The 27455-nt window shown below is 34.4% G+C and overlaps 2 protein-coding genes across 3 annotated transcripts; one reads left to right on the top strand and one right to left on the bottom strand.

The window, feature by feature from the left end:
- Nucleotides 1-3750: 3750 nt before the first annotated feature.
- On the top strand, nt 3751-17469 carry LOC117111018 (eomesodermin-like). The gene is made up of 5 exons (XM_033253878.1): nt 3751-4448; nt 6788-7055; nt 8942-9156; nt 10413-10486; nt 11058-17469. The coding sequence occupies exons 1-5, from the start codon at nt 3877-3879 to the stop codon at nt 11876-11878; spliced, it is 1950 nt and encodes a 649-aa protein (XP_033109769.1). The 5' UTR covers nt 3751-3876; the 3' UTR covers nt 11879-17469.
- On the bottom strand, nt 16193-24886 carry LOC117111019 (DDRGK domain-containing protein 1-like). Of its 2 annotated transcripts, XM_033253880.1 has the most exons (9): nt 24758-24886; nt 23421-23489; nt 22793-22867; nt 22047-22141; nt 20784-20885; nt 20078-20200; nt 19323-19418; nt 17902-18146; nt 16193-17861 (listed from the first exon to the last, which is right to left on the bottom strand). In XM_033253880.1, the coding sequence occupies exons 1-8, from the start codon at nt 24837-24839 to the stop codon at nt 17925-17927; spliced, it is 864 nt and encodes a 287-aa protein (XP_033109771.1). In that variant the 5' UTR covers nt 24840-24886; the 3' UTR covers nt 16193-17861; nt 17902-17924. The 2 variants fall into 2 exon arrangements, with proteins under 2 accessions (XP_033109771.1, XP_033109770.1); XM_033253879.1 differs by having other exon boundaries at nt 16193-18146.
- Between the last annotated feature and the right edge of the window lie 2569 nt (nt 24887-27455).

The following is a 27455-nucleotide window of genomic DNA, read 5'->3' as shown; positions in this document are numbered from 1 at the left end:
TACATATATACAAATCTGTCTATGCAGCTATATATTATTATCATTTATTGATCATCATTATTATTAATATTTGAATTTCTCCCTTGGTTTTATTATTATTTTAAATTTTACTGTCATTACCATTATTTTTAAGCTTATCAATTTCTATCCAATACCAAATCAAAGAACAAGGACGCATCCACGAAACTGTGAGAATCAGTGTTCTTTCAGTGATTAATTAAACACCAAGACAATTAAAAGGGGAATCTCTCTTAATTAGAAGCTCACGTTTTTTATTACCACAATGAACATCTATAATTTGAAGAGATGGCTACTGATGAGAACTAGCTGAATGATGACAATAGCAGATATATTTCTTCACACAATATTGTGAACAACATTCGAGAGCGTCAATTATGTATTGCTTTTAGCTTATCTAAGTGAAGTCAAATAGCTCAATATGTAATTAGTATTGAGTATAGCTAATTTCACAATTGTATTTTGTTTCAATGTGTAAAAGTGATTTAGATTGTAATTACTGTCAACAAAAGACTGATGTCGATATAAAGCAAAAACTCTAAATGATGTCATCGCGTCAACATTAATTAACCAACTACTATAAAAAAAAAAATGTTTCTTTAAACAGAACCAGGGTTATATTAGGGCCTATGTTAATTTACAATTAAGTTACATGAACTTTATAGGATTTTACATAATGTTTATATATACATGGTATACGAGAATTGAAAGACTTTGAACCGTGTTAGCATTTGCAGTGTATACACGCAAAATGTCTTTCATCTTTTTACGCTTTTAAGTTTTTGTTTACCAATTGTGAATTTTATATTAGAATAAAGACGAAATAATCGTTTAAATAAATTTTATTTATGTTGTTCAACAATTTGAGATGCTTAGGCTACTTTTTTCAGGATGGATATTAATAATATCAGTTAAAATTTAGGAGGAACAAATGTCAATGCAAGTTTATGGACGTATAAAAATAGTAGGCCTATACCGGCCGTTCACATACAAAGACCGTTAAACTCGCTCGGGGAACATTTCTGATAGACACCCTGGCTCACTAACCTTTTGGAATTAACCCAGTAATGTCGATAACTCACACGAATAACTATACAAATAAGAATGTTAAATATTTTTATTATGCAGTAGGCCTGCTAGAAATAAATCGTTTACCTTAGTAAATGCTTACCGTAGTAAAGTTTAAGAGGCTGCGAGTTAAACTCGTAAGTTGCCTTCTCTCATGCATGTTTGTGGAATATATGTTTGTAATGTTTGAATTCCTGATGATGATCTAATAAAAGATCGAAATATTGAATCAAATGACTAGTCTTACTTTATTTGGAGTATGTTTTATACTAAGTTATCTTAAACTTATCAGTGGACCTACTGGTTTTTGCGTGTTTGAATTGTCTAGGTATTCACTCTCTCACTGGCTAACGACCCTCTCTGGCAAGGAATTCCATTTACTGGCTCTGGAATCAATAAATTGCTTGTTTTATTTGACTCCCAAGGAATTCCATTTATTACTAGCTCTAGAATCAATAAATTGCTTCTTTTATTTGACTCCCATCTCGGCTTGCTTAATTGGTAAGATAACCCTTATAGTTATGTTTGGACCGGATTCGGATGCTAACTTGAAGAAGGAAGTGTGATAAATAAATTTTAAAAACCTCGATGAGATCACCACGCTCCCTTCTTTCTTGTAGTGTTGGTAGCCCAAGCTGAATCTTACGCTCTTGATAAGACAAGTTCCGTTTGTAAGTTCAGGCACAAGTTTAGTTGCACGCTGTTGTACCTTTCTCAAATTTTATGATATCTTGTAAGTATGGAGACCATATACTTAATCAGCGTACTCCATGATTGAAAGTACCGGTATTAGGCCTTACAAAATTCTGCTTATAATTCATATAAGTAAAAGAGTTGCGAATCTGCCCAATGACTGAGTTAGCTTTCGCTGCTTGTGTCGAAAATTATGGTATGTCTCATTTTTACATTTATATTTTAAAGAAAAATAAAAAACGACTGTAAGGCAAAAGGTTGATTTGAGTGTCATTAGACCCATAATATGTAGGCCCTATGTTGATTGGCATTCTGATCAGGGGCGGCGCTAGCAGGGGTCGGGGGGGGAGGAAGGACCCCCGTCCAGACCTCTGGACCCCCCACTTGGACCCCCTGTCTGGGAATTTCACAGTGGTGCGTCGGCTCTTCCCCGACAGGGGGCTGCTACCCCCGATAGGGGTTAGTACCCCCGACAGGTGGACTAGTACCTCCGACATCCTTTTTAAATAAAGAATCCCATAGATTAACACAACATTTCATTATAATTTAATTCAAAAATATTCCCCGACAAATTGAATTTTTCCCCGACAATCTGTTATTTCATCGACCGGGTGGAGGGGGGGGGGGGAGTGGGACCCATTGTTGGTGAGCTGGGACCCCTCGTCGGGGAATTCCTGGCGCCGCCCCTGATTCTGATGGTAACTTTTTAGAATAGTGGTTCATTCTTGTAGATTAAATTTTAAGGCTGATTATTAGAGCATGAGTAGCTAGAGTAGGCCTCAGTTTCAATTAAAATATTTAGAGTGGAAATCATGAGAAATTCAATGTTAATTTAACCAATATTGACCGGTGGCGTAACAAAAAAGCACGAGGCCCAGGCTAGGGCATATTTGGACCCTACTACGACAATGGGGCTGAGCCCGAGTAGAACTTAGTGGAGTAAAGGGAAATCCCGCCCGCCCGCTTTTGATGTTTAAGACATTTTGAGGGCGTATAATTTGATGTTTTTAACTAATTTTCCGGCTTTAATGACGATGAGTATCCCTGGCCCCATTAAGGCTTGGGGGCCCTGGCTTTGTTCAGTGAGAGTTAAAACCAGTTATGCCACAGCTTCGATGTAATGTCAGCGTTCATTAATACCAGCCAAGAACGAGTTTTCTCAAATCAATTGAATCTCTAGGATGCTTGTGTAAGTTTCACACAAGAAGGCAATTCGTAGTTTGAACTGCGCATGTTCGTATCCCATCGATATACACCTATGTTGTGTCATGGATGATTCTAATTGGATGTGAATAAATTAACATTTTGTGCATTTTTATAGGCAAATATATACCTTTACTTCATGCGTTTTACTACTAAAATATTATCACCGATGCAGGTACTTACTTGTATGTTTACTGTCTCTTATACACATCTAGATGTGTATAAGAGACAGGTTTAAGAGGAGATCGGTCTCTTATACACATCTAGATGTGTATAAGAGACAGGTGGGGGGACACTTATTACTGAAGTTTGCCTAATAAATTTACGCAGCCAAACGTTGTAATTATTATTATCAGGCCAAAACGAAAAATTAAGAAAATTATGGTTGTGACGTCACTTTGATGATGTGTTCATTGAGACTGACACGGTTTGTAGGCCTACTTTATTTTTCTTTTAGTATTTTATTTGTAATGATGTTTGCTAAAATAAAACCATATTAAATCAGACATTACAATGATAGAGTACCAAGTGAATGGTTCGCATAAGAGGTGCGGGTACAATTAAACACGGCTTCAAAATGAATCTGAAGAGGGGATTTCAATATAACTGATGTTAATGACACTTGTAGAATAAAATATAAATACAATGATACGCCATAAGGTCTAGTTTCAGCCGTGGTTAACTCCCGCCCTCAGGGATCACTAATGAACACAAAGACATCGTCGAGTTAACGCGTTCTGCGCACCATAATCGCGCAGACAACTAGTTAATGCAATTGTCTTTTGCAGGTATTCTCAAATAAAACAAAACCGCTTTACGATTATTCGTCATATTCTGTTTTTTTCCCGGCTTGATGTTTGTCATACTATTTCGTTAGTCATTTTCGCTGGTGAAATGTCACACGCGTCGGATGCTACACCTTTCTCGATTGACAATATTCTGGGAACCGAACTTTCGGAAAGTCATGAAAAGTATTACCACCAGCGAGCAAAGAAGCTAAGAAAAAACAACTTGATGTATGGCAGACGCACATTCACAAGTGTTGAATCTGAGACATTAAACGAAGAACAGAAATTTTTTCACCAGAGGGAGAATTATTATATCGGTCGAAATTCAACATTCTGTGATGATGATCCGCATTCTCCCAATTATGATGCCATTGAGCGAGAGATTGCAAAGCGCAAACATGAATTTTTGCGAAATTATTCTTTCTCCCCATATTCACTTGCCGGCGGGGTAGGTCTATCAAAATCAAATATCAAAAGTTCTCACCCGAAATATATGACGTCTCACCAGGTACAGCAAGCTGATAAAGCAGACATCGCCAAAGAGAACGGAGCGACACGAGAAAATCTGAAACCGCCGTCCTGTTCAGTCGGCGGCATAACGGTCACGTTGGAGAACTCCGAACTTTGGCAGACATTCAACAAGTGCGGAACTGAGATGATTCTAAATCGGTCTGGAAGGTACTGTTCAAGCCAATAATCTTATTTCTTACTTTTTATTTATAATCAAAATAGGCCTAGCCTATAAATTTATTTTACAATTCATAAAAAAATATGCATGTATTACGTATTAGTTCCTTCTTCGTAAACAAACAATCTTCTACCTTATAATCATTAGTTTAATCATTTTAAAAAGCCAGTAATATATCTTATTCTTATTCTTTTTTTGCCAAAAAACTAAGTACAATACAATGGTGGAATACATACAGAATACAAGTACAATAAATTAGTGGAGTCGGCAGGAACAAAAAAGTGAACTAAATCACTATAACACAAAACCTGTGAACCTAACTCATCCAGTTTAACATAAAATTATAAATTTAAAAAATATATAAAAATAGGTCAATTATAATATGAAACAACATTTAACAAAATACAGAAAGCAATTATCTAACTAGTGGAATACAAAAAGAAATATAACAAAATATGTAATCATTGATCAGAAATATATTTTAACTCTAAGGAAATTTAAAAAAAAATATATTTGAAATTCATTATATATAATTAAAATATTTAAACATAAAAATGGTATAAATAAGATTAAGATACAGTAATTCTAATGTAAATCAAAATTATTTTCAATGCTTTGTGAATTAGAATTATTATGAAAGACACATTTTTAAGTTTATTGTGAAAGACGTGGAAAGAGTAAACACGAAAAGAGTTTTTAAGATCATCAGGGAAATCATCTCAAAGGCATACAATTTAAATTTCATATAGAATATCAATTGGATTGCCTCATAGATCTGTCTTGTATTTTCATAGTAAATATTCGTATTCGTTTAAAATAAGTATAGAAAAGGATACCATCAATAATAATATTTTGTATTAGTTAAATATCTAGATTTTGTCAATTGTAATTCCATAGTTAATTTCACTTCTAATGATCTTTCTTATTTAAGAAATAACATTTTATCGTAACTTTGTAAAGTTAATTTGATTAGAACTTAATGTTACTATACTAATTGTCTTTTTAGTGATTTTTGTAGATTTTAGTCTTTGTAACCAATTTTTATATTTAATACCTTTGCATGTACATACTGTATGATTGTTAATTATTATTCTTTGTTTTGTGAATGTTTTTTTTTGCTTGATATCTGTTTGATAGCTTGACGCAATTCAGTACAATGCTGCAATGTAAAATTTTATTCTTTTATTAGCCAACCAGAATGAATGAACGAATATTATAACATGTGAACAAAAAATACATATATGCCTAATTTGTGAAAAGGGCAAATTCATTCACGCCTGCAAAATACCAGCATAGCATTAATCGTAGTTAAGTATTAATCAAGCATTTTTAGTTCACTGTCGCAATGTGTTGATTTATTGTTGATTCATTAACTGGTTAGACCTAAACGCTGGTACTGCGTGTGTAGTATATTCGTAAACAATATTTGGTGATACTTGATTTATGCCCATCGAAAGGCAAGTTTGAAAAAAGAAAAAACTTGCAGGTTGGTGAGTAAGTGAAACGTGTGAATTAATTTCTAAACTGAAACATCCCGAAAAGCTATCACTGTCATTCTTATGTGTTTAGTTTTCTCCTCCACATTTTCTGGATACAAACATGTTTCTGCAGTACAATACAACACGTACAGACCATGGAGGAATTACTGACAACCATGTAACAACTTCCGTGTAACAATGCTTACAAGCAAATTCTACTATAATATAGGAGAGAACAAATGCCATGAATTTCATGATAAATTAGCGAACTGAAGCGTATGAAGAAATGCATGAATAAAGGTGAAAAAATAAATAAGAACAAATATGAGGAGGAGCATTAACTTAAATGTGATTTTTATTATTAAGACAATTTTTCCCGTGATTAAGATTCTCACGACTGGGCCCCGGCTCAGCTGGCAATCAAGGAGCTGTTTTACGGGAGACAGGACCTACGGTCCAATGAGGGAGGGTGGATCCTTATCTATCCAACTTCGAATTTTTGGCACCAAGAGTAGTGGGTGGGGGGCTTATTACCATCTTTTATCCACAACTTCAATGAGACACAGATCTCATAGATCTATAAAAAAAGAAAAAAAAGAAAAGAAAATGGTTTTGGTACTGTGGACTTTTTTTTTCTCGAAAGGTTTCAATTAATTACCTGTTGATACACTCAAATATTGGTGAGAAAAGTGGTTTCTTTTTTTTTCGAATGATCAATTGAAGCCTAATTTTATTTTATAAAATAATTTAAGCAATTTAAATATTGAATGTTTAATTGTTCTTGTCTAGTTAATGTTAATTAGCTCTACGCAAATTTAAAGACAGAGGCACATGTTATTTACTGATTTCAGGCGAATGTTTCCATACGTGAGCGTTCGAGTTGAGGGCATGGACCCAGCGGCTTGTTACTCCGTCAAAATTGACATTCGCAGCGAAGACGACAGGCGATACAAGTTTATAAATTCTAAATGGATCCCCGTCGGGCTTGCCGATCCTGAGATTGCTAACACCAGTAAGCACCACGTGGACTCACCGAATTCGGGTGCTCATTGGATGAAGAATGAGATCAGTTTTGCTAAGCTTAAGATTACGAACAACAAAGAAACAAAAGCAGCTAAGGTGAGCTTATTCTTTTTTTCTTTTTTATTTAAGCAATTTTAAAAACACAACACAACATAAAATTATTAATAATAATATTATTATTATTATTATTATTATTATTATTATTATTATTAATAATAATAAAAATAGCAGTAATAGTAATATTATTATTATTAATAATAATAATAATAATAATAATAATAACAATTATAATAATAGCAATAATAATAATAATAATAATAATAACGGAGGATCGTTATAAAGAGCTTAGAATGCCACGACGCGTGCGCAACGGATCGTTCAAACTGCAATCGACAATAAGCTGACGGCTAGGAGTGGGGTTGTATTCTACCCTTATTATTTCTGTTTGTAAAACAGAACATAGGCTTCCTCATTGAATAAAAAGCGATGTTGAAATTACAATAAATAAATAAATGAATAAATAAAAATCTTATAGTCTAAAGTAAAAATACATGAAAAATAAAATCATAGTAAAGAAATCATGAAGTAAAAAAAAATCGTAAAGCCTAACTCGACGTCTGTGAGACTCGAAATATGAAAGCAGCGGAAATAGCGAAAATGATGTTGAGAGTCCCTACAATTACGCTAAAGAACCAGAACCAGCGAAAATCACTTCGCTTTTGTTTGTATACCTTGCGTAATGTTATAAATCGAGGGCGAAAAAAACTTGTTAATGAAATAATTTCATGGTAATTTTGTGTTTAACATAGCTGTAGCTAGTTTGAAACGCTTTACAAAACGCACATTGCGTTAACATAAAAGTGTAATTACCTGTTTTTTTATATTCAAAATATGTAGAATAACGTCATATTTTAATACGCACATCTTTAATATACCGTACAACCTTGGATAGAAGCCCCGGGCGCGTCCTTCCTTTGTTAGGATTGTTGGATGGGCTTCTTTTCGAGATGGGATTCTTTTAGAGACTGTTCTTGCAAAGTAAAAGGGGGCTTCTTTTAAAAATGAATGATATAAGGTAAAATACATGAAATACATTTAATTACCTGTATTCTATAAAAGTTAAAAGGACCAAAAAAAGCCAATCAAAATATTGAAAAAAATAAATAAATAAATAAAATTTGAAATTATAAATTTTACGGAGAAAAAAGGATTGCCTATCCAAAATCGGCAACTTAAAAACTCCCGAACCCGACTACACCCTCCATAATTTGGAAACATCCTTGCTTCACTTACTAGGCCTATCTGTTGAAGCACAATTCGTCATGGAGGAAAAAAAATCTACATAGGCCTATAGGAAGACTCGATTAAATAAGCTTTTGAAACCCATAAATTGTCAAAATGTGGACCTTTGAAATATTTTTACACGTACACTTTGCTCTCTTCGAGGACATCTACCCTCTCGTCAGGGACACCCCCACCCACCCGTCGGAGACCTTGGACCCCCGCGGGTAATCCTGGTGCCACCCCTTCCCCCTCACTTTCCCCTACACCATTGCCAGAGACACCGGACTCAGCCTCGAAGACCTCAGTGGAGCAATGAGCGACAGAGCATTCTGGTAGACTGTCGTCTCGAATGCAGCCGAATGGTAAGGGTAAGGTAACTTGGGCAAAGTTTGTATAAAGATCGAAGCACGAAGTGACCAAAGCGCCGGTCTGAAAAACCCTGTTAAAAAAGCAGGAAAACGGAGGCCTACATATGCCTATGTTTAAAAATTCTCATCCAATACAATGGTAATTCACGCATTGGGAATTACATCAGAAGACAGTCATGAAAATCCTGAAACTAGCCAGACTTTAGAACACACGACGTTCTTTTTTATTTCATTCTAGTATGCATACAGATGTTGTTGATAATAATAGTAAAAATAATAACAATAATTGGTAATATTTTAATTACAATATTTTCCTTTCCATCAATATAGCAAGTCCTTCTTCATTCAATGCATAAATACAAACCATGTATCGTAGTAACCAAGGAACCAAAGAAAGATAACACCGCTTTAAGTGAAGCCCTTCACTTTTCATTTGACATGACGAGTTTCATCGCAGTGACAGCCTACCAGAATGAGAACATCACACAGTTGAAAATACACAACAACCCATTCGCTAAGGCTTTCCGTGATACCGACGTCACTGCGTAAGTATTCTCGTTTGAATACTTCCTATAATTGGGTATAATGAAATGTTGGTGATTATCTCTTAGGATGAAAATCTTACTAACTAACCAATCAGCAAAAGAGCCAAGATTACGATCATGTCCCACAAATTGCTTAATACGGGACTTAGCGAAACCAATGTGATTTTTAGGATTATTATTGGATACCTATTGATGTAATGGCTAGGTATTTTGTAATTTGTAGCGAACTTCTTCCACTATAAATGTATATTCAACAGATATACTATTTTAATAATATAAACTTTAAATTATGTTTAACCAACCGCTGCTGGGAGAGCGTCGCATTCACATGTATACGCAGATACCTAACCGGCAAGTACGGTGTAGCAGTGGCTTGGGATTGGCTTAGATTTGGATTAAAAAAGTAACAGTAGCACTTTATGCGAACTGTGGAGCCGATTATGTACTAAGAGGCTGAGTGAGTCCGAGCATGCAATGCGATTACAAGCCTGGCAGTCTTATTCTGTGCAAATGCTGGACCTTGTCAATATCTTTAATGCATAACCAGCATAACCCAATGTATTAGTGAATTATTAAAGATCACTTCCACCCTTTAACCATGAACATTAAAGGACAATAATTTGTATATTTCAATAAGTTAAATTATTAAAATTAATAAATTAATTAACAATTTTTTTTTTTAAATTGCGTCAATTTTAGGACTTCAATATTAAGCAGACCTGCAGATGCACTGATTATATTTAAATAACATAAAATGAACGTTACTCCGAATAAAGAGAGGGAGGCCATGATTCATGAATCATGGCCTCCCTAATTATTATTATTATTATTATTATTATTATTATTATTATTATTATTATTATTATTATTATTATTATTATTATTATTTGGAAAATGGCACACATCACATCAATGGTGCATTCACAGTAAAACTACAACAATCAAAATCATTAAAACCAACAAAATCAAAACAAATCAAAACAACACAAAAAAGATTGTATGATTAAGGAGAATTTTGAACAATATCCCCTGTTCACACTAAATAGCTGCAGATATGCAATAAAAAAAAAAAAAAAAAAAAACATAATATAGTACTAACTTACTTTAAAAAGTTTACCAGGGATTAAAAATTAAAACAATAGGTCTAGTGCGGTAATAATGAATATAGTAGTAATAAGCAATAATAATGTAATAAATGATACTAAAAATATGATATATCTAATCAAAATTTCACAAAGTTTAATTCTACTTTTTAGAATTATCGAGGGCGCTTGCATGTTAACCGGTAGTCCATCTGCAGCATTCAAAGCACTGTACGGAAATGAACAAGGTATGTCTAGTTTTAGGCCTAGGAAGAAGCTGTATTCATGTGATGATCATCATATTTATCTATGATCACGACGATCATCATTATTGTAGGTCCCAATCACCAGGCCTGGCTATATAATATCATGTCATCACTGTTCTCACCGACCGTCACCATCCTCTTCGTCATCAACTTATATTTATGCATACATAAATAATTTGCGATTGCTATCACCTTCGTGTTTTCACTTATTTAGTCAGAGTTAATAGTCTGCATACAAGAGGTAGTTCAGAAGATTTCAATTCAGAGGATACAAACTTTATTACTCAACCTATTGAACCCAATAATTGAAATTATTTTATGCATTTTTCCACATTTATTTTAAATAAGTAGTACAGCAGGTCCAATTTATATTAATTTATTGATTTTAAATATTTTTAAAATATTTAATGAATTATTGGTTTTTTGAAATGTTATTGATTTATGTGTGTTGCTGGGCCCTGGAGGATAGCAACGCTTGTTGCACTGGGTTACCCAGGGTAAAGAAGAAATAAATAAAATATAGTATAACAAATTTCTTTCATTATTCATACAGATTTATCATTTAGAAGTTCAATGCCGTTACATAATATGCCGCCAAATGGGACCCGAATAAATGAAAATAAGCTGAGACGAATCGGTGCTGAACGTTACTATCATGACCAACGCGCTAAGATGTGGCAAGAAAAGTCGCACCAGATATATCCAAGTCACCGCGACGACTGCTACAATTCGATCTACAATTATCCCGATTATTTTGCCAGTCATCAAAAAATACCGTTTCACCAACATTCATACAACACAAGTCCCTTTATTCCACCCGGATTGCGGTCGATACCTATACACGCAAGTACACCTTATGAGTCAGATTTCTACCACAACCATTGGAACCATAACAGGGTTAAGAGGTTTAACCAGGAGATTGGTGAGTGGTTTGACCTGAACAGGTCGAATTCAAAACTAACAACTGCTGGGGAACAGTTAGTAAAATCGGAGACATTTGACGAACAATGTGAAAAGGGAGTTCAACCGAAACCGAACAAGGAACGCACAGAGAATGCGGTTTCCGAAACAAAATATGCCGAAAATAACGCAAACGAGGGACAGGATGAAGACAATCTAAAACTAAGTTATTCGGATTCTGATTTGGATGATAGGCCTACCTTGGTGCAAAATTCTATGGTACGAGACGGCACTCACATGCTTCGTGTTCCTACTTTTCCTGCTGGGATTCCAGGGAAAAGTTGCAAACGCTTCCCAAATTACAACCCCCAAATGCCCCTGGATTTGGTAAAACGGAAAAAACTAAGGACAAAGTTAAACGATGACCAAATTGATAACACTCATTTTCTTCTCTCAGAATCTCATCCTATGTAAAATTTAATATGAATGTACATAATCAAGACCCCTATATTATATTTATCTTCTATCCATTCATCCAATTGTCCATCCACCCATCTATCTGTTTATATCCATCTATCTATCTATCTTTCATCCTCGTGCCTATAGTGACTTGCAGAGCTTTCACCGAATTTTCTCCATCTTCGTCGATTGTTAACCACTTATTTAAATTCTTTCCAACTCTTCCGTCTGACCTCCACCAATTTCTTTTCTTCTCAGTCATTATAGGTGCTACAGTATGTAGCCTTACTACTTTTCGTTCCTTTGGACTTCATCGTTTTCTAGGGATTTCATTTGATTCCTATCTCATATACAGTATGGCTAATCCAGTTCCACGTCCTTTATTTTTTTCACTCTTGTCTCACCGGTATGTCACATTTCATGTATTTTGGTTTTGGTGAAATGAAAATACTAATAATGCAAGCGTCACATTCAAGTGAATATTAACTTGCATATGCAAAAATAGTATGATACTATTAAATCAATTGAAAGGGCAGTTTAAGTCCAGAAACCTAATACATAAACGTGTCGCTACGGTACGCTGCTATGGTTACTTGCTGAATTAAAGAGTGTCAATTTGGACATGGGGTGTCAAACTGCATTTGCCACTTTGAAAAGTGCAATATATTGACCTGTCCAGAGGTTAATACGTACCGGTAGTCGATACTGATGAGAACGATATTAAAGCAAGTTTGCAAATAGGCCTAAAAGAAAAGTTCATGGAACTATGCGATAAAGAGCGCTTGTGCGCCGACAAGGATATCAGCTTTTTGGTTGTTTAATTAAATACTGTATTGCTCATGGAGAAAATATATTTCTAAATGGTATTGTTATAGTATTTTTGATCTTGTGTCTTAATTACTTGACCTTAGCGATTGCTGCGCCATATACAATAGTCAAACACCTTCTACGTGACATGGTTATGCTCCTGCCTTTATTTCTCACTGGGAGTGTATTCTTAAGGCACTTGTTATATAAGCCTACCGGTATTTTTTTTAAAGAATCGATTTAATAATTTATAAATATTTTTGTGACAGTGCACTTATCGGTCTGTCTATATGGTGACAGCTCGTGAAACTCACAGCCTCATCCAACTCCTCGCTAGACCGGTTGGTATTGTTAATAAAAATGGTTTTAGAAGCAAAAAGGTTTTCTTTTTCCAAATATTAACCAATGCGCTGTCCATAGTTAAAATCACTTGTATCTCCTCCATAATGATCAGTGTAGCTTTTTCATGGGTTTGTGTAAAGACTCCTCTGTAGTTCACAATGTTCATTTCGTGTAAGGTTGTCAGTGGCCTGATGAAATAAAAAGCCAGATATCCTCAGTGACGGATCCATGAAGCTGTTAAGTTTGAGGGATATGTTTTGGCTACTGCCAGTTATGGTGGTGCTCCACTTATGCCAGATCATTGTCAGTGATCGCATCTACAGTATTAAGATTTTTTATATGTTTCTTGCACAAGTCAATAGCTGTACGCCTAGTTCCAATTATACCGGTAATAAGAATTACTTGGTACTGAAATGTTTGTTTATAATAGCTATGTATACAATTTTCTATGTTTACTGCTGTTGTGTGGTAGTTTTTAATTCGTTACTTTGATCAAGTTTTATGAAAGTAATGTGGAGTTTGTGGGGTCTTCCTTATTTTGGTATACTGTGTTGTAATGCTAGTACGTATGGAACAATACATATTTAAGAATACAAGATTTGTTATTACGTACCACGATTATTCTGAGGAGGTCACAAAAAGATATAATTTATAGAACAGTAATTTACACACATGGTTTGATATACTATACAGTTCACTTGTTCCACCATCCTATTGACTTATTGCATCAATTCATATTTATTTAGAGGTCTACTCCAACTGATCTTGAATTAGCCCAACTTATGCGTATATTCACCAAACAACAATTATTCCAAGGTTTATGATTCGGTGGCTTGATCACATGCTACGACTTCCTGAAGAAGATGCAACATGTCAAAAGACAAAGTAGAGTGAAAGCAAAAGAAAATTCTAAAATAAGTGGAAGTAAAACATTACGTATGTGCCAACAAGCAACTGAGAACTCAGTCACTCCATCAGAATTTACAGGGATACTGAAATCCAAAGGAAGAATAGATTGGAGAAAAACATTTACAGAGAAAATGTATTTTTCAAAAGCATAATAATAATGATATTTCACAAAATAAGGAATGTCTTATATTATTTTTGTAACATTCACCACTGTTCTGGAATAAATTATTACTCATAGGCATAATACTTTTAAACTGAAAATAGTGGAATACCCCTGTTTTTTTTTTTATTTACGTGGAAGGTAGGAATGAGTAGCTATTTGCCGACAATGGATGTCTGTAGTGGGCCCTATTTTGTTTTGGCAATTTATGTTAATAATTTGAGAAGTATCAGTGAATAAAAGTGATACCTTTCACCACTGATATCGTATTTATTATCCGCAAAAATGATTTATGATTTAGTACTTTTAACGATGGGTGACAAAACAAAATATTGTGACAGGTTCATGCACATACTAATCATTAAACACATCAAGTAATATACGTAGACTAAAGTTAAAAATTATAATTTATAACTTCAAAATTAAATTTCCATGTAACTCTGTAAACTCTAGTCTCACGAGTGAATCATGGAACTTTTTAGATGAACCAGTTACCAAAACTGTATCTCAGAAGAAAAACCCACAAATCCATTAGTATTATTAGAATTAATATATTTCTCTTATCAACACCTTTTTATTTCTAATCTAATAATGTTATGACGATATTCGGGCCGCCTTTTTTTCACCTGATTTTGTTTTGATTTTGATTAAACGACAGTAATGTGCCGCCAGAGAATTTAAGTTTATTCACCATATATAAAAACATTCGGGAATTTTTTTAAACATCTCAATATTTTAACATTACTAAATATCTATAACGGACAGGTTCCTAAGTTTATGTATAATTTGTTAGAAATAAACTTCTTTTAATTCTATGAAAGAAATGCTATTTTAATGTTTTTAAAATCTTACAAATATATTTAAGAACATCTTGGTTAAACGTTCCGTTTTACTGATATTATTTTCTTTTAATATATTGCTAAACAAAAAATCTACAAAAATGCTCTCAAAATATATGTTGATTGTTTAAAGAATAACTTTAGAAGTCTTAGATAAAAAAAAAAAAGTTTTTCAATGATATACAGACGCTTTATCCCATAACTATACTTCATGCAAGAAGTCTCTACAGAAGACAATGATGACGTTATATAAACATCCTTCCACTTTGAAGAAACTGTTTCTTGTTCCTATTTTCAGTAGACTTATTTAATATACAGTACAAATTGAGCAATTCAATTTTGGTATTTTCAACAGAGGGCCTATGTTTAATTTAGGTGGAGTAGAGAATGCTGTAACTATGCTGTATATAAAGATGTTTTACTTATTTATACGCAAGTTATACATTGCTGAACCTTCCAATTGTTTACTCATTATCATAAATTTTATTTTCTGTATGTATTAAATTATTTTACCTGTGTAGTGTACATAAGGGACAACTGCCACATTCCTTGGCTTCTATGCCATTCCCACAACTATGTTTCATGTATCCTAACATTAATTAAATGTGTTGAATTGAAAACATTCCTTGTAGTTTTTCTTGTTTTTTGCTCCTTAATGTTGTTACACAAGAAGTTGGAATTTTAAGACCATTACTGTACTACGAATTTCTAGACTTCCAGGGGTTAAATATAAATATATGATTTGAGAGTACAGTATATAGAATTACTCTTTGATACTAAAACAATTGTACAGTAAAACTAGGGCTGTAACTCAATAGAGTGCATACCCCCGTCTGTCCATGAATACCGAATAATATAGGGAAAAAACAAATTCTCTTCATTCTAGGTAACAGCTGAACATTTACTAATTTGTATATAACAAACTACAGAAAGTGTACACTCTAGAGGTCAAGCAATGCCAAAGTGTGTGAATAACAATGTTGGTACTATCTTTCGGATCACCCGCCGTATGGTACTGTAAAATAATAGTACGGTACGGAGGTGTGGAAATGCCATAATCAAACGCAGTTACAAGAAGTCTCACTTCTATTTCTTGAAATTAAATATTTTATTCATCACCTTAGATTTTAAAATGTAAAATTAATGTAAATGTTTTCTTAGTATTTTCTTTACAATTGAGCAAAATAATAATATAATAATGTTAAATTTGATATAGCGCAAAATACTGGACGCCTCTAAGCGCTTAACAATCAACAAAAGGGTTGAAAAGACTTTAAGTTAAACAATTTAATGGTGAAAGTGCAAATCGAAAAAGTGGGTTTTAAGGAGCATCCCACATCATACTGTTGATGGGTCAACATATTTTTCTATCTTTGTTGAAATGTAACTATTCAGTATTCTCCTTCTTTTGATTGGTTGTGACTGTAGTCTCAATTGGATACTACATCAGCTGGTCTTTATATCACGAAAGTAAAACATGTCTACTTAACTATGATTATCATGAGAAAATATTGAGTTAAGCAACGTAAATGACCGAACATCATAAGCCCCACTGTCTAAAACGCTTGTGATAGATATTTTTTTCTATTTTAAATAAATGTTGGGGCAGTTTTTCAAGAGTATATATTACTCAACATGCCTTTATGTTTTGTAGAATCAGGACAATATTAAACAACTTATTTCTCACAGATTAATAATGCTAAAATTGCAGTCTTATAGCAGAAAAGCCTATGTACAACACACAGTAAAATTTTAACAATTCAGTATCAGCAACACTTTCAAATAAGCACTACATTTGAAAAAGTGCTGCACTGAAACTTACAGAAAGTGTTATCCAGGTCTCCCTCTAATTAAAGACCACCTCCAATTAAAGACTACTTTTCTCAGTTCCCAACTTAACAAATGTTTTTTATCTTTATTATTCAAATTAGAGACCAAAGCGGCTATACCATGGAAATCCCAGTCCCTGAAGTGGTTTTAGTTAGAGGGAGACTTGTATATAATCACCATGGTACTTATTTGATAATAGAGTAATCTGTTTTCTTTCTCCTGACCAACATTTTACTTGGAATAGTTGGTTTATGGCAGACACCCAGAATGTTACTGCTATTAATGGAGCTGTAATGTAGTGGTGGCTCCAGAAAAAGTGGGTCCGACATGTCCGACACCGTGATCTGAACCAAGGGGCTGACTAGAACCTCAGTCAGGGTCCCGGAATAAAAAATCCTGGTTGGGCTAATGGGTAGAGTTTTTATGACTTAGTATGGCCCAAAAATGTGCTTTAAGACCACAATATTTGGGAATGGCAATAAAAATAATGATAGTTGGATAAGGAAATTAACATTTTTGGTCAACGACCTCGTTGTGGTGTAGGACGATGGGGGAGGTTCCAGGCCCCCCACCCCTTACTGGTGCCCCCACTGGTTCATGCCAGCTTTAGATGAATTATTCTCACACTGATGACATGTGCCTGCCTGATTATACTTTCTATCCTCATCTTTAATGTTAAATAACATCAGGCTATTACCCCATAAGTAAGAAAAAAAAAAGAAAATTAAAAACAACTTCCTAATACTATATGGAAAATTGTATTAAAATACCATCATCATCCATTAATACTCTTGTAACAAAATCCAATAAAAATAGTAATTAAACATTGTCCTTTACTATTTATTATAACTATTTTAATACCATTATAACAATAGTGTACAAATAAAAATGTAATACATACTAAAACAGAAGTAATAATAAACAAGAAGAATGTCATCAATACAAAAACTACATGAAGTTTGGACATTTAAATGATTAAAAAATTATATCAATAATAATTTTAATTAATAATCATTGATGCACTATAAGTGTAATGAAAAAATAAATTAAATGAAAAAAATGAACAAACGAGCCCATCAGGTAATGAAGTGAGACAGCGACCAAAATTGACCTTAAACAAACCGCGAACACAAAAGGGTAGGAAAATTAGCACTCCTGATGTTGAGATGGTTCCTCAACTAACAACTTGTTCTACATTTATAGTATCCGGTTGAAGGTTAATTAATGTATTGCTAGCCTCAGCAAGGTCGGTGATAGACACACGCCCTCGCTGGCGAATGAATCTTGCAAAACCATCAAGTTCCTCCTGGGATATGTAGATAAACTTTCCACGGTCATCAATGACACCAGTTAATCGACCTTCTTCTTGTAGTTCCTGAACACGTTTAATTGCATCCTACGCAAGTTAAAAGTAATAAGTTAAATGCTTCAACCAATATTCGTTTAAGAAAAAACACTTTACAGTAACATGAGCTGATGTACTATAACACTGAATACAGTACATTTTAATGAGACTTCTCTATTAATCTCCATTTTGTTACTTTTATACAGGAGTAGGCATAAAAATGGGTCGGTAGGCCAAAGCGAATTTTTGATTTAACACTGAGGGCTGCAAGCAAACTTTGATTTTCCAGTGTGCTTCCAAAAAACATTAATGCACTGCTTTTATACCACTTTATGCTCAGTTCTATATTTACACATGATCGGTGTCTGGCCTTAAAAAACAAGGGATTTTCTAGCCAAAAATGGCTTTACTACCTATATTTTTTAACTTTTTAGTGTCCTTGCTATAAGAAAGTATGTTCATTGAGACATTTATATAATGGGCTATATTATTAGACATACCGTAAATCCTCAAATAAGCGACGCTGCCACTGTGGAGAGTTCAGTGCGGCGCTTATTAAAAAATATTGGCGTGGTGCTTTTCCATTCTCGTTCCCATGTTACTTATCCTACAGTATTCCCGTAGTTTGTTTGGCCTATCATACTGTAGGCCTTACATCATCATAAAAACATGTTTACGAAGATATGTTTGTGTCTTCATCGTGTGTGTGCATGTGCGTATATCATGTGTGTTTTTCAGTAATCTTATTTATCTTATTTTGTACTTTCTTGTAAGGGTCAATTGAGACAAGCCACACAGCTTCTATAACTTGATCCAAATTAATTGAATTTTATTATCTAAATTTATGACTTATGTATGTTCACGATACATTGATTGAAAAACTGTAAATATATTGAATTGAATTTATTCATTTTAACACTGTTTACATTGTCTTTAAAACCCTGTTTAACAAAGTGTTTCTTGATTAAGCGCCACAGTACTTATTCAAAATAGAATAATCTCAAAAAAGGGTCACAGCGCCTCTTCAAGAGCGGCGCTTAGCAAAAAAAAAAATCATGTTTGGTGCAGTGCTTATTTGAGAGCTGCGCTATTCGAGAGCGGTACTTATTCAAGGATTTACTGTAGAGAACACCCAATCACAGATGAAGAATTAAGGATGTCTACATTTTAAAGTTATAGCATGTTGATTAATGTCAATGATGAAATCACCCGTAAGTTCCAGCTTACCTGTGTTCTAATGCTGAATTCTGCAGCCAGGTTTTCTAATAAAACTACTTTCTTCTGCTTAATATAATCAACAAACTGTTGTAGCATATTTTCCGCCTGAAACCATAAATGTGAAAAAACATTGAAAAGGTACCTTATTGGGGTGATGAGCTATTGGTTACATGTACATAATAGCTTTGGGAACAAAGATGAAATCTGCGTATTAAAAAAAAAAGAGATAAGACGTACTGACTAATTCCTGTGTCTATCATTTTATTGGGACAAGGTATTAACAATAAAATTTTGAAGAAATGGGTTTTTTATTTTGTGACATTTTATGCTAAATTTAATGTACAGTATAAATATTCATAGTCACTTTTCGTTTTCCAGACATGACTATAATTAAGTTGATTAATTGAACTTATTTTAAAAAGATCATTAAACTGATTACCAGACTCTAATTGTCTATGTAATGAATATACAAAAGGTATGTCTGGTTCGATCGGCTCGGCCTAGCCAATCGACATGGTCGAAAGACCTGCTCAAGTTGGTCTATTGCGGCCGGAAAATATATAAATGACACTCTAAAATCCGCATCTTAATTCCGATCAGCACTGAATTTGAGTGAAAATTTGTAAAGTAAATTGGTCCAGTAGATTTGAGTTATGCGCCCTGAAGGACACACAAACACAGGACACACAAACATTGAAATACCGTTGACTTCTCCTTCGGACAACTATGAGAGTAATTAAAACCATATAAAATAAAATAGTTACCTCCTCTACAGATGTGACCGTTTCTTGTCCTTCTTCCTCAATTGTAAAACTCTCCTTAAGTTTCAAATATTCTTCATATTCCCTTTTTTCTTCCTCTTCCTTTCGTAACCGTTCCTCTTCTTCCTGAAATGAAATATATATTTCAACTTATACAGTCACAGAATACATACAAGATTAGAATGACAATTTATGGCAATGCGCAAAACCTTACAATCTTAAGGTTTGCTCACACTGTCACATTTTATGTGACAAATTTGTGTGATGTGTCCAAATATGGGCATGATGATGTCATATTACATCCAAATATGGGCACATCACACTTATTTGTTACATAATATTTGATATTGTACACAGAGCACAAATTCTACTGCATATTTAACGTATAAAACAGTATGATTTAACCAAGGTAAAGTTACCCATTTTGGTCAAAATTTATCCAATGTAAACACAGTTTTAAAATCAAAGGCATTAGACATTAAATGGAGTCATACAATTGGCAGATTATCTCCAATTATAATAATAATAATATAGAGATTTATACCGCACCTTTTTCCAATGCATACAAGGTGCTGGCGATGTTATTATCACCCCTGGTCATCGGATACATATTCAAACCAGCACATAGTGCAGCCTCCTCCACTACTGTGCATTTTGATTGGCTTATACAATAAATTTAAATATTAAAAGATATAGCAAGTCATTGTACCCTTTCTTTTTCCTCCTCCTCAGCACATTTATCCCTTTCTCGAAGCTTCTCCATTTCCCTCTCTTGTTTTTCCTTTCTTTCTCTACGGTCTTCTTCTTCCATCTACAAGACGTGTATTAATAATAATAATAATAATAATAATAATATTAAAAATAAAAATAATAATAGTAATAATATCAACAACAACAACAATTATAAATACCATAATAATTGGTTGTGGCAATAAATATTTAAGGTATTTATTGCACATTCATAAAACATTGAAGAAAAAAATCATAGCTACAGTCAAGCAAATTTAACTGGAAATGCTATATTTACATAAAATTGGACATACAAAGTGGAATTATATGGCATAACAAGTTGTGTCGTAAGGCGACCTTAGGAAGCCCCAGGCCCTTGAAGCATCATGGTACCATGATGCTTGGGACTTTCCCCATGATGCTTGACAATTGGCCATGATGCTTGAAACATCTTCTATGATGCCTATATCAACTGTTCCCTGTTTTTATATAGACTTAAAGTGCAATTTAGGACATTTCAATGCCTTCTAATTATTAAAAATACCTTGTGTCAGTCCCAACTATGGTGGACTTAACACTCACCATGACGCTTGCCCATGATGCTAGGGAGAACACTGACACACTACCTTTTTCAGGGGATAGACCATGTTTTGTACTGACAAACATGGTTTTGTCTCTTACAAAACACGTTTTGTAAAACACAAATATGGTTTTGTCTATTACAAAACATGTTTTTTAAAGACAGACATGGTTTGTCTATTACAAAACATGCTTTGTCTATTACAAAACATGTTTTTTTTATAGACAAACATGGTTTTGTCTTTTACAGAACATGTTTTGTACAGACAAACATGGCTTTGTCTTTACAAAACATGTTTTGTACAGTCAAACATGGTTTTGTCTCCAAAACATGTTTTGTACAAACAAACATGGTTTTGTCTTTTACAAAACATGTTTTGTCTTTTACAAAACATGTTTTGTCTTTTACAAAACATGTTTTGTCTATTACAAAACATGTTTTTTCTATTACAAAACATGTTTTGTATAGACAAACATGGTTTTGTAATAGACAAAACATGTTTTGCAAAGACCAAATAAGTTTCGTCTATTACAAAACATGATTTGTCGCTTACAAACACGATTTTGTATGACAGAACAGGTAGTGTGTCGTTTGGCATCCCGTATGGAATACTGACTAGAATGTACATGATAAACCGTATACAATCATTTTATTTTACTTCACCTCTCGCATTCTTCGTCTTTCCTCTTTCTTTTCCATCTTTTCCCGCTTCTTTTTACCAATCTTTAAGTTAAAATTCAACATGTCATCTTCCTCTTCTAATTAGGATAAGAGAAAATAAAGATCATCAATAATACCATTATATTAAATTATTAATATACTCTATAATATTTAACATAAAATAATCAATTAATAATTTTGATGATGTTGATGAAGATGATGATGATGAAAATGATGATGATGAAGATGATATGGTTAATAATAACTTGATAGTATTCATCTATACAGGTTAATGTCAATGTATTGGTTGATTTAACAGTAATAAAATACATTTGATTTTTGTTCAGTACAATTAATTACAATAATAGCAACAATAATAACAGCATAGGCTCTAGTTTTCAATGATCACTTTGGTTCTGTGAAGAGTCTGAAACCTTGTTTTCCAGAAACTTGTCATAAATACATAAATTAAAAATTGTGGTTAAGATTGAAATAAAAGTGTTAGGCTGGGAACTCAATGCGTCGTACGATTACGATGGTCGTACGACCATCTACGAGCGATAGATGACATGACACCGTCTGCTGATTGTCGTTGGTAGTCTCAACTGATCGTCATTAAAAACGATCCGTGGCACATTTGTCGTCGTGTTGCGTTTTATATAGAATCGCGTTGGCCGACGACCATCGTCCGCAATGCCCGGTTTTTAGCAGGCTACACACCTGAATCACACATCACATTGCATGCTCACCTTCACTGTCATCATCGTCTTCAACTTGTTCTCTCACCATCCTCGGTCCTCTTCTCCTTGCTCCTCTTCTGACTCCTGAAAGATATAAAAAAACATATTGTTTCTCCTCAAAATATATACTGAATTAAATTTATTCACTATAATCAAGTGAAATATATTCTTTTTTATTTTTAAATACATGGTGAGGCTATTATAGTCTCTCCCATCATCGACATTTATATTGTTTGTTTTTTAGCCAGCATCTATACAAACAAGTAAACAAGTCATTTTGAAGTTCGTAGGACAGTTTTTTGTTGCGAGAAATGCTCAGGTTTAACTCAGTTGTTTTATATAATATATATTTCAGTTCAAAAATAAATATAAACATACAAAACTGATGTCTCTGTACACACTAAAAATATTTGGGATTTTCCAATAGGCAAAATGATATATCATTCATATCCCACTATGGGCAAATCACAGGCTGGGTATTTGCTACATATTTGAATGTATACACTTTTATATATGTTCATCTTTCATTTCCCATCCAACTGCGACTATACTTGCAAATTGCAACATGGCACAAGTATAATAAACTTCAAGGTCTTTCACAGGATTCGAACCCAGGATCATTTTCACAGTTACTTACCCCCTGCAGCATTGTCACAGGCAACAGGGGCTGCTCTACCAGGTCTTTCTTGTTCTGCATTTTTATTGCCTGATGAAAAAAATGACTTGTGATGATTTATTACATTTTTATTTTGTTTTAATCTTATTTTTAAAAAAGGCAGTGGGATAGTCACACCATTAAAAATCTGTTTTATATTTCCTTCACATCGAACAGCAAGACTCACCACCACTAGTTGTCTGGCACTATTGAATGACTATTTAAAGTCGTCTATTAATTATTATACTGGGGCCTATGCCTAGGTCTGGAAGAAGTTGAGTTCCAGCTGTGACAGAAATTGAATTCTTCCTATAATAAATAATAGCCAAAAATGGTGGACATATAGGCCTAGGCCCTAGGACAGCAATAATAAAACACATAGGCCTTGCCTATACTGTATTATTGGCTTCTGGACAAAATGGCAATATACCAAAATGGCAATAAGTCAAAACGGCAATGACCAATACGGCAACACATTTTGACCAGAACGGCAATAGACCAAAACGGCAATAAGGTAAAACGACAAAACCAAAATGATGCCAAACAATTTATGACATAAAAACAAAGACACAAAGAAAAAAATGTATAATTACAGTGCAGCAGCATAGCACTTTCGTGTTGTTACTGTTCCAGGTACCGATAATATACAGATTTCTCTTATTATAAAGTACAAGTTATGTTTTATAAAGAAGTATAGTATAGTAAATCATGTTTTTAATACAGGAAACTCTCATGGTAACTAAAACAATGCTAGTCCAGAGTATTACTAGTACTACTGCACTGTCCTACTTTAATACACTACTTAGATAGGCTTTTCTTTTTCCATCTTGATTTCAGAGGTCAAAAACATTTTTCAATATTTTTTCAATCATATAGTGGTGTAGACTGGTCTTTTAAGAACATTTTGCTGGAAAAATATTTGGATACGACGCCCTGTTATGGAGTTATGATTTTTAAAATAACATGATGTCAGAAAATCAGCCCAAAAAAGCTTATCTTATTTCTGTTCGTTACGCACCGTTGATTCGCAATGTTTGTCATCACTTCACGATGTCTATCGATTCCTGAAAAAGGCTGGACAATATCAGTTTGGATCAGATCTTGATTTACGCATAGCCTAAACCAGGGAGTTCATAAACTAACAAATAGGTCTAGGCTGGGTCCATGTCCGCCACAACTTGAGGGAGGGAAATGACAACAAGTCAAGACAGCAGGCACAGAAAAGGGCCTAGGCCCTAGGCCTAAGTCTAACCCAATCTATAATAAACCATACTGCAACTAGGCCTATTCATATATAACAAGGAAAACCATTGTCTTACTTTTCCCGACCTTTGTAACGATAAAAAGAATCAAAGCCACTAAGATCGAACATATTCCTAAAATAACGATTATCGTATCCATAATGAACCAGATGGTGCTACAGGTATTCTTCTTCTTGAGTTCTTTCCACACAGTGTCAACTTTCCCGTTTGATATTTGAGAAACGCGTTCTTGTTGGATGGCGCGACGCAAATTATGTACTTTACGCTACACCAGGTTGCGATTTTTTTTTCCGTACGAAACATTTACATGAAACTCCACTCGGGCCGTCTCGGCTGAATCGACCCGAAAGTCTCATTGCAGAATTCAGGAGGTCAAAATGTCATCAACAGATAAACGTCTACAGAACAACTTCTGAGAGAACGTCGCTGTCTAATTTTTTTAAATACATTGATGTTACCGTGTTAATACCAATGGGTCGTTTAAAATGACATATAATATTTGATTAAGGTGCACGAGTAATGAAAAGTGTTATTTTAACTTGAGTTACATACTATGACAATTTTAATTTTTTAGTTAGGCCTAGGTTTTGCATAAATTACCTAGGCCTACTAAAAACGCTTTCTGGGAAAAGCACAAAGAGTAAGGAAAAGCGCGTTTTTCTTCATCTGATCAAATAAAACAGAATGACAGTTATTTTCAAATTAAGAGAAGAGCTGAGAATAGGCAGCTCTAATATACGGTACTGGATGCCATAAGACCTGCCAAAATGGCAAAACATCAAATGAATGTAAAAATGAGCTAGTTATTAATATTAGGCATAGTAATCGGCAGGTTCTTGATTACAAGGCTAGACCAAGTTAATTACATGTAATGCCTTTCAGTCCATGTCAGTATGTGAAGCGTGACTGTTGTGTCAGCCTGACCCTAGGCCTAGTTTAAGGAGGGGCCTAGGTAAGACCTCAGCCTGTAGTTAGGCCAATAGTTTATCCTCTTTCTCTCTAGCCTTTGGTATAACTGTACCTATCTACACTGTATAACAGGAGGTACTAGCTGTTGTTGTTGTAGATAATATACTAACATTTAATAACATCCAAGAAGGTCACGGTTAGTTACACAGTGACGTACATCACATAAGTCAGTGAAATTTCATAGGCCTACCGTAGGTAAACATAGAAAGAGCAATATAGTAAAACTCGAGCGTCACGACATTGCGAAGTGTCTGCTCTTGTTCCTCGTATCGTACTCACTCGAGTCAATCCGAGATGGCCCGAGTGAAGTTTCATGCAAATGTTTCGTACGGGGAAAAAAATCGCCACCAGGTTCCCTATGGAACGCCAAAAGTATGGAACGCCAAAAGGACAAAATACAATTGGCAGCAACGCAAAACTGAGAGTCAGCAGTGCAAAACTGAGAGTCAGCAGCGCAAAACTGAGAGTCACCAATGCAAAACAGAGAGTCAGCAGTGCAAAACACAGAGTCACAGTGCAAAACTGAGTAGTGCAAAACACAGAGTCACCAGTGCAAAACAGAGTCACAGTGCAAAACACAGAGTCAGCAGCGCCAAAACTGTGAGTCAGCAGTGCAAAACACAGAGTAACAGTGCAAAACTGAGAGTCACAGTGCAAAACACTGAGTCAGCAGTGCAAAACACAGAGTAACAGTGCAAAACTGAGAGTCAGTGCAAAACACAGCCACAGTGCAAAACTGAGTCACAGTGCAAAACATTGGTGGCAATGCAAAACTCCAATGGCAGTGCAACTCAAGTGGACGCCCTCTATTTTGAATTAAAGTTTCACAGCTTTTTTGGACGGTGTCAACAAGTAACCATTCACAATTTTGAACGGGGGAGGGGGGTGCGTATAAGCGTTACAATTAATAAAAAAATTAAGTGTTTGAAATCATTAATAAACAGTGGGCTATGGATAAGGCTAGGGTAGTAGGTACATGTGCCCGGGCTTGTCAAAAAACAAGGCCTAAGTCTAGATATATACCTAAATGCCTCGACTTCGTCGGCTTCTCAAGAAACATTGTTTTCCTAAAGAAATCTCACTTAACTGCCTTGACAAAAGGCGCGGTACAAGTTCCTGTATTATTAACTAGGCCAGGCATAGCCTAGGCTTTAGGGTCTACCTAGACCTAGGCTAGGCCTGGAATCCGCCGCTGAAATTATAATGTATTCAGGCCCATAGGCAGGGGGGAGGGGTGGGGGTGCAGAGGCTGCGGACGTATCCTCCTCTCTCAAATTCTAAAAGGTCTACTTTTTAAAACCGTATGATTTCACAAAATCGTTCCCAATTATCACAAAATGCTATAGCATGCATTGCATTATATATTTGCCGGCTTATCTAACTGTTGATTTTTAATAATGTGGTATGAAATTTGTTAGAAATTGATCGTCTCCGGTGACTGCAGATTGTCCATATAATATGAATAATGTTATCTATAGGCCTGCAGGTGTACAGGACATAATAACGTTACTTTTTCAGGTAGCAAAAACACCCAAATTAATGAAAATTTAAATGAAATATTCATGAATTATGTGTTTGAGAAATCTATTATGTAAAGACCCTCAAAATGCTACTTTGTCGCTTTTCTCACAAACCCCCTCCTGCCCCTGGACCACCAAATTTCAAAAAGTCCAATTTTTATAACCTGTTATTTCACTAAAATTGTTTCTAAAATTATCGCGAAATGCTATAATATGCATAACATTTTTTTTTTGCCCGCTCTGCTACCCGTTGATTTTTTAATAAT

This window comes from Anneissia japonica, unplaced genomic scaffold (genome assembly GCF_011630105.1).
Source record: "Anneissia japonica isolate Jap-2015-1 unplaced genomic scaffold, ASM1163010v1 scaffold573_len2283161_cov171, whole genome shotgun sequence".
NCBI classification, from domain to species: Eukaryota; Metazoa; Echinodermata; class Crinoidea; order Comatulida; family Comatulidae; genus Anneissia; species Anneissia japonica.
The sequence above is the reverse complement of the archived record's forward strand: the minus strand, read 5'-3'. Positions and strand labels throughout refer to the sequence as shown.

Excerpts from the sequence above, each read along its gene's own strand:
- LOC117111018 (XM_033253878.1), top strand. The coding sequence starts at position 3,877 with ATGTCACACGCGTCGGATGCTACACCTTTCTCGATTGACAATATTCTG. Across the intron at positions 4,449-6,787 it reads ATTCTAAATCGGTCTGGAAG|GCGAATGTTTCCATACGTGA; the intron begins GTACTGTTCAAG and ends TACTGATTTCAG. Across the intron at positions 9,157-10,412 it reads CGTGATACCGACGTCACTGC|AATTATCGAGGGCGCTTGCA; the intron begins GTAAGTATTCTC and ends TCTACTTTTTAG.
- LOC117111019 (XM_033253879.1), bottom strand. The coding sequence starts at position 24,839 with ATGGATACGATAATCGTTATTTTAGGAATATGTTCGATCTTAGTGGCT. Across the intron at positions 22,142-22,792 it reads AGACGATGATGACAGTGAAG|AAGAGGAAGATGACATGTTG; the intron begins GTGAGCATGCAA and ends TATCCTAATTAG. Across the intron at positions 19,419-20,077 it reads CGGTCACATCTGTAGAGGAG|GCGGAAAATATGCTACAACA; the intron begins GTAACTATTTTA and ends TTATGGTTTCAG.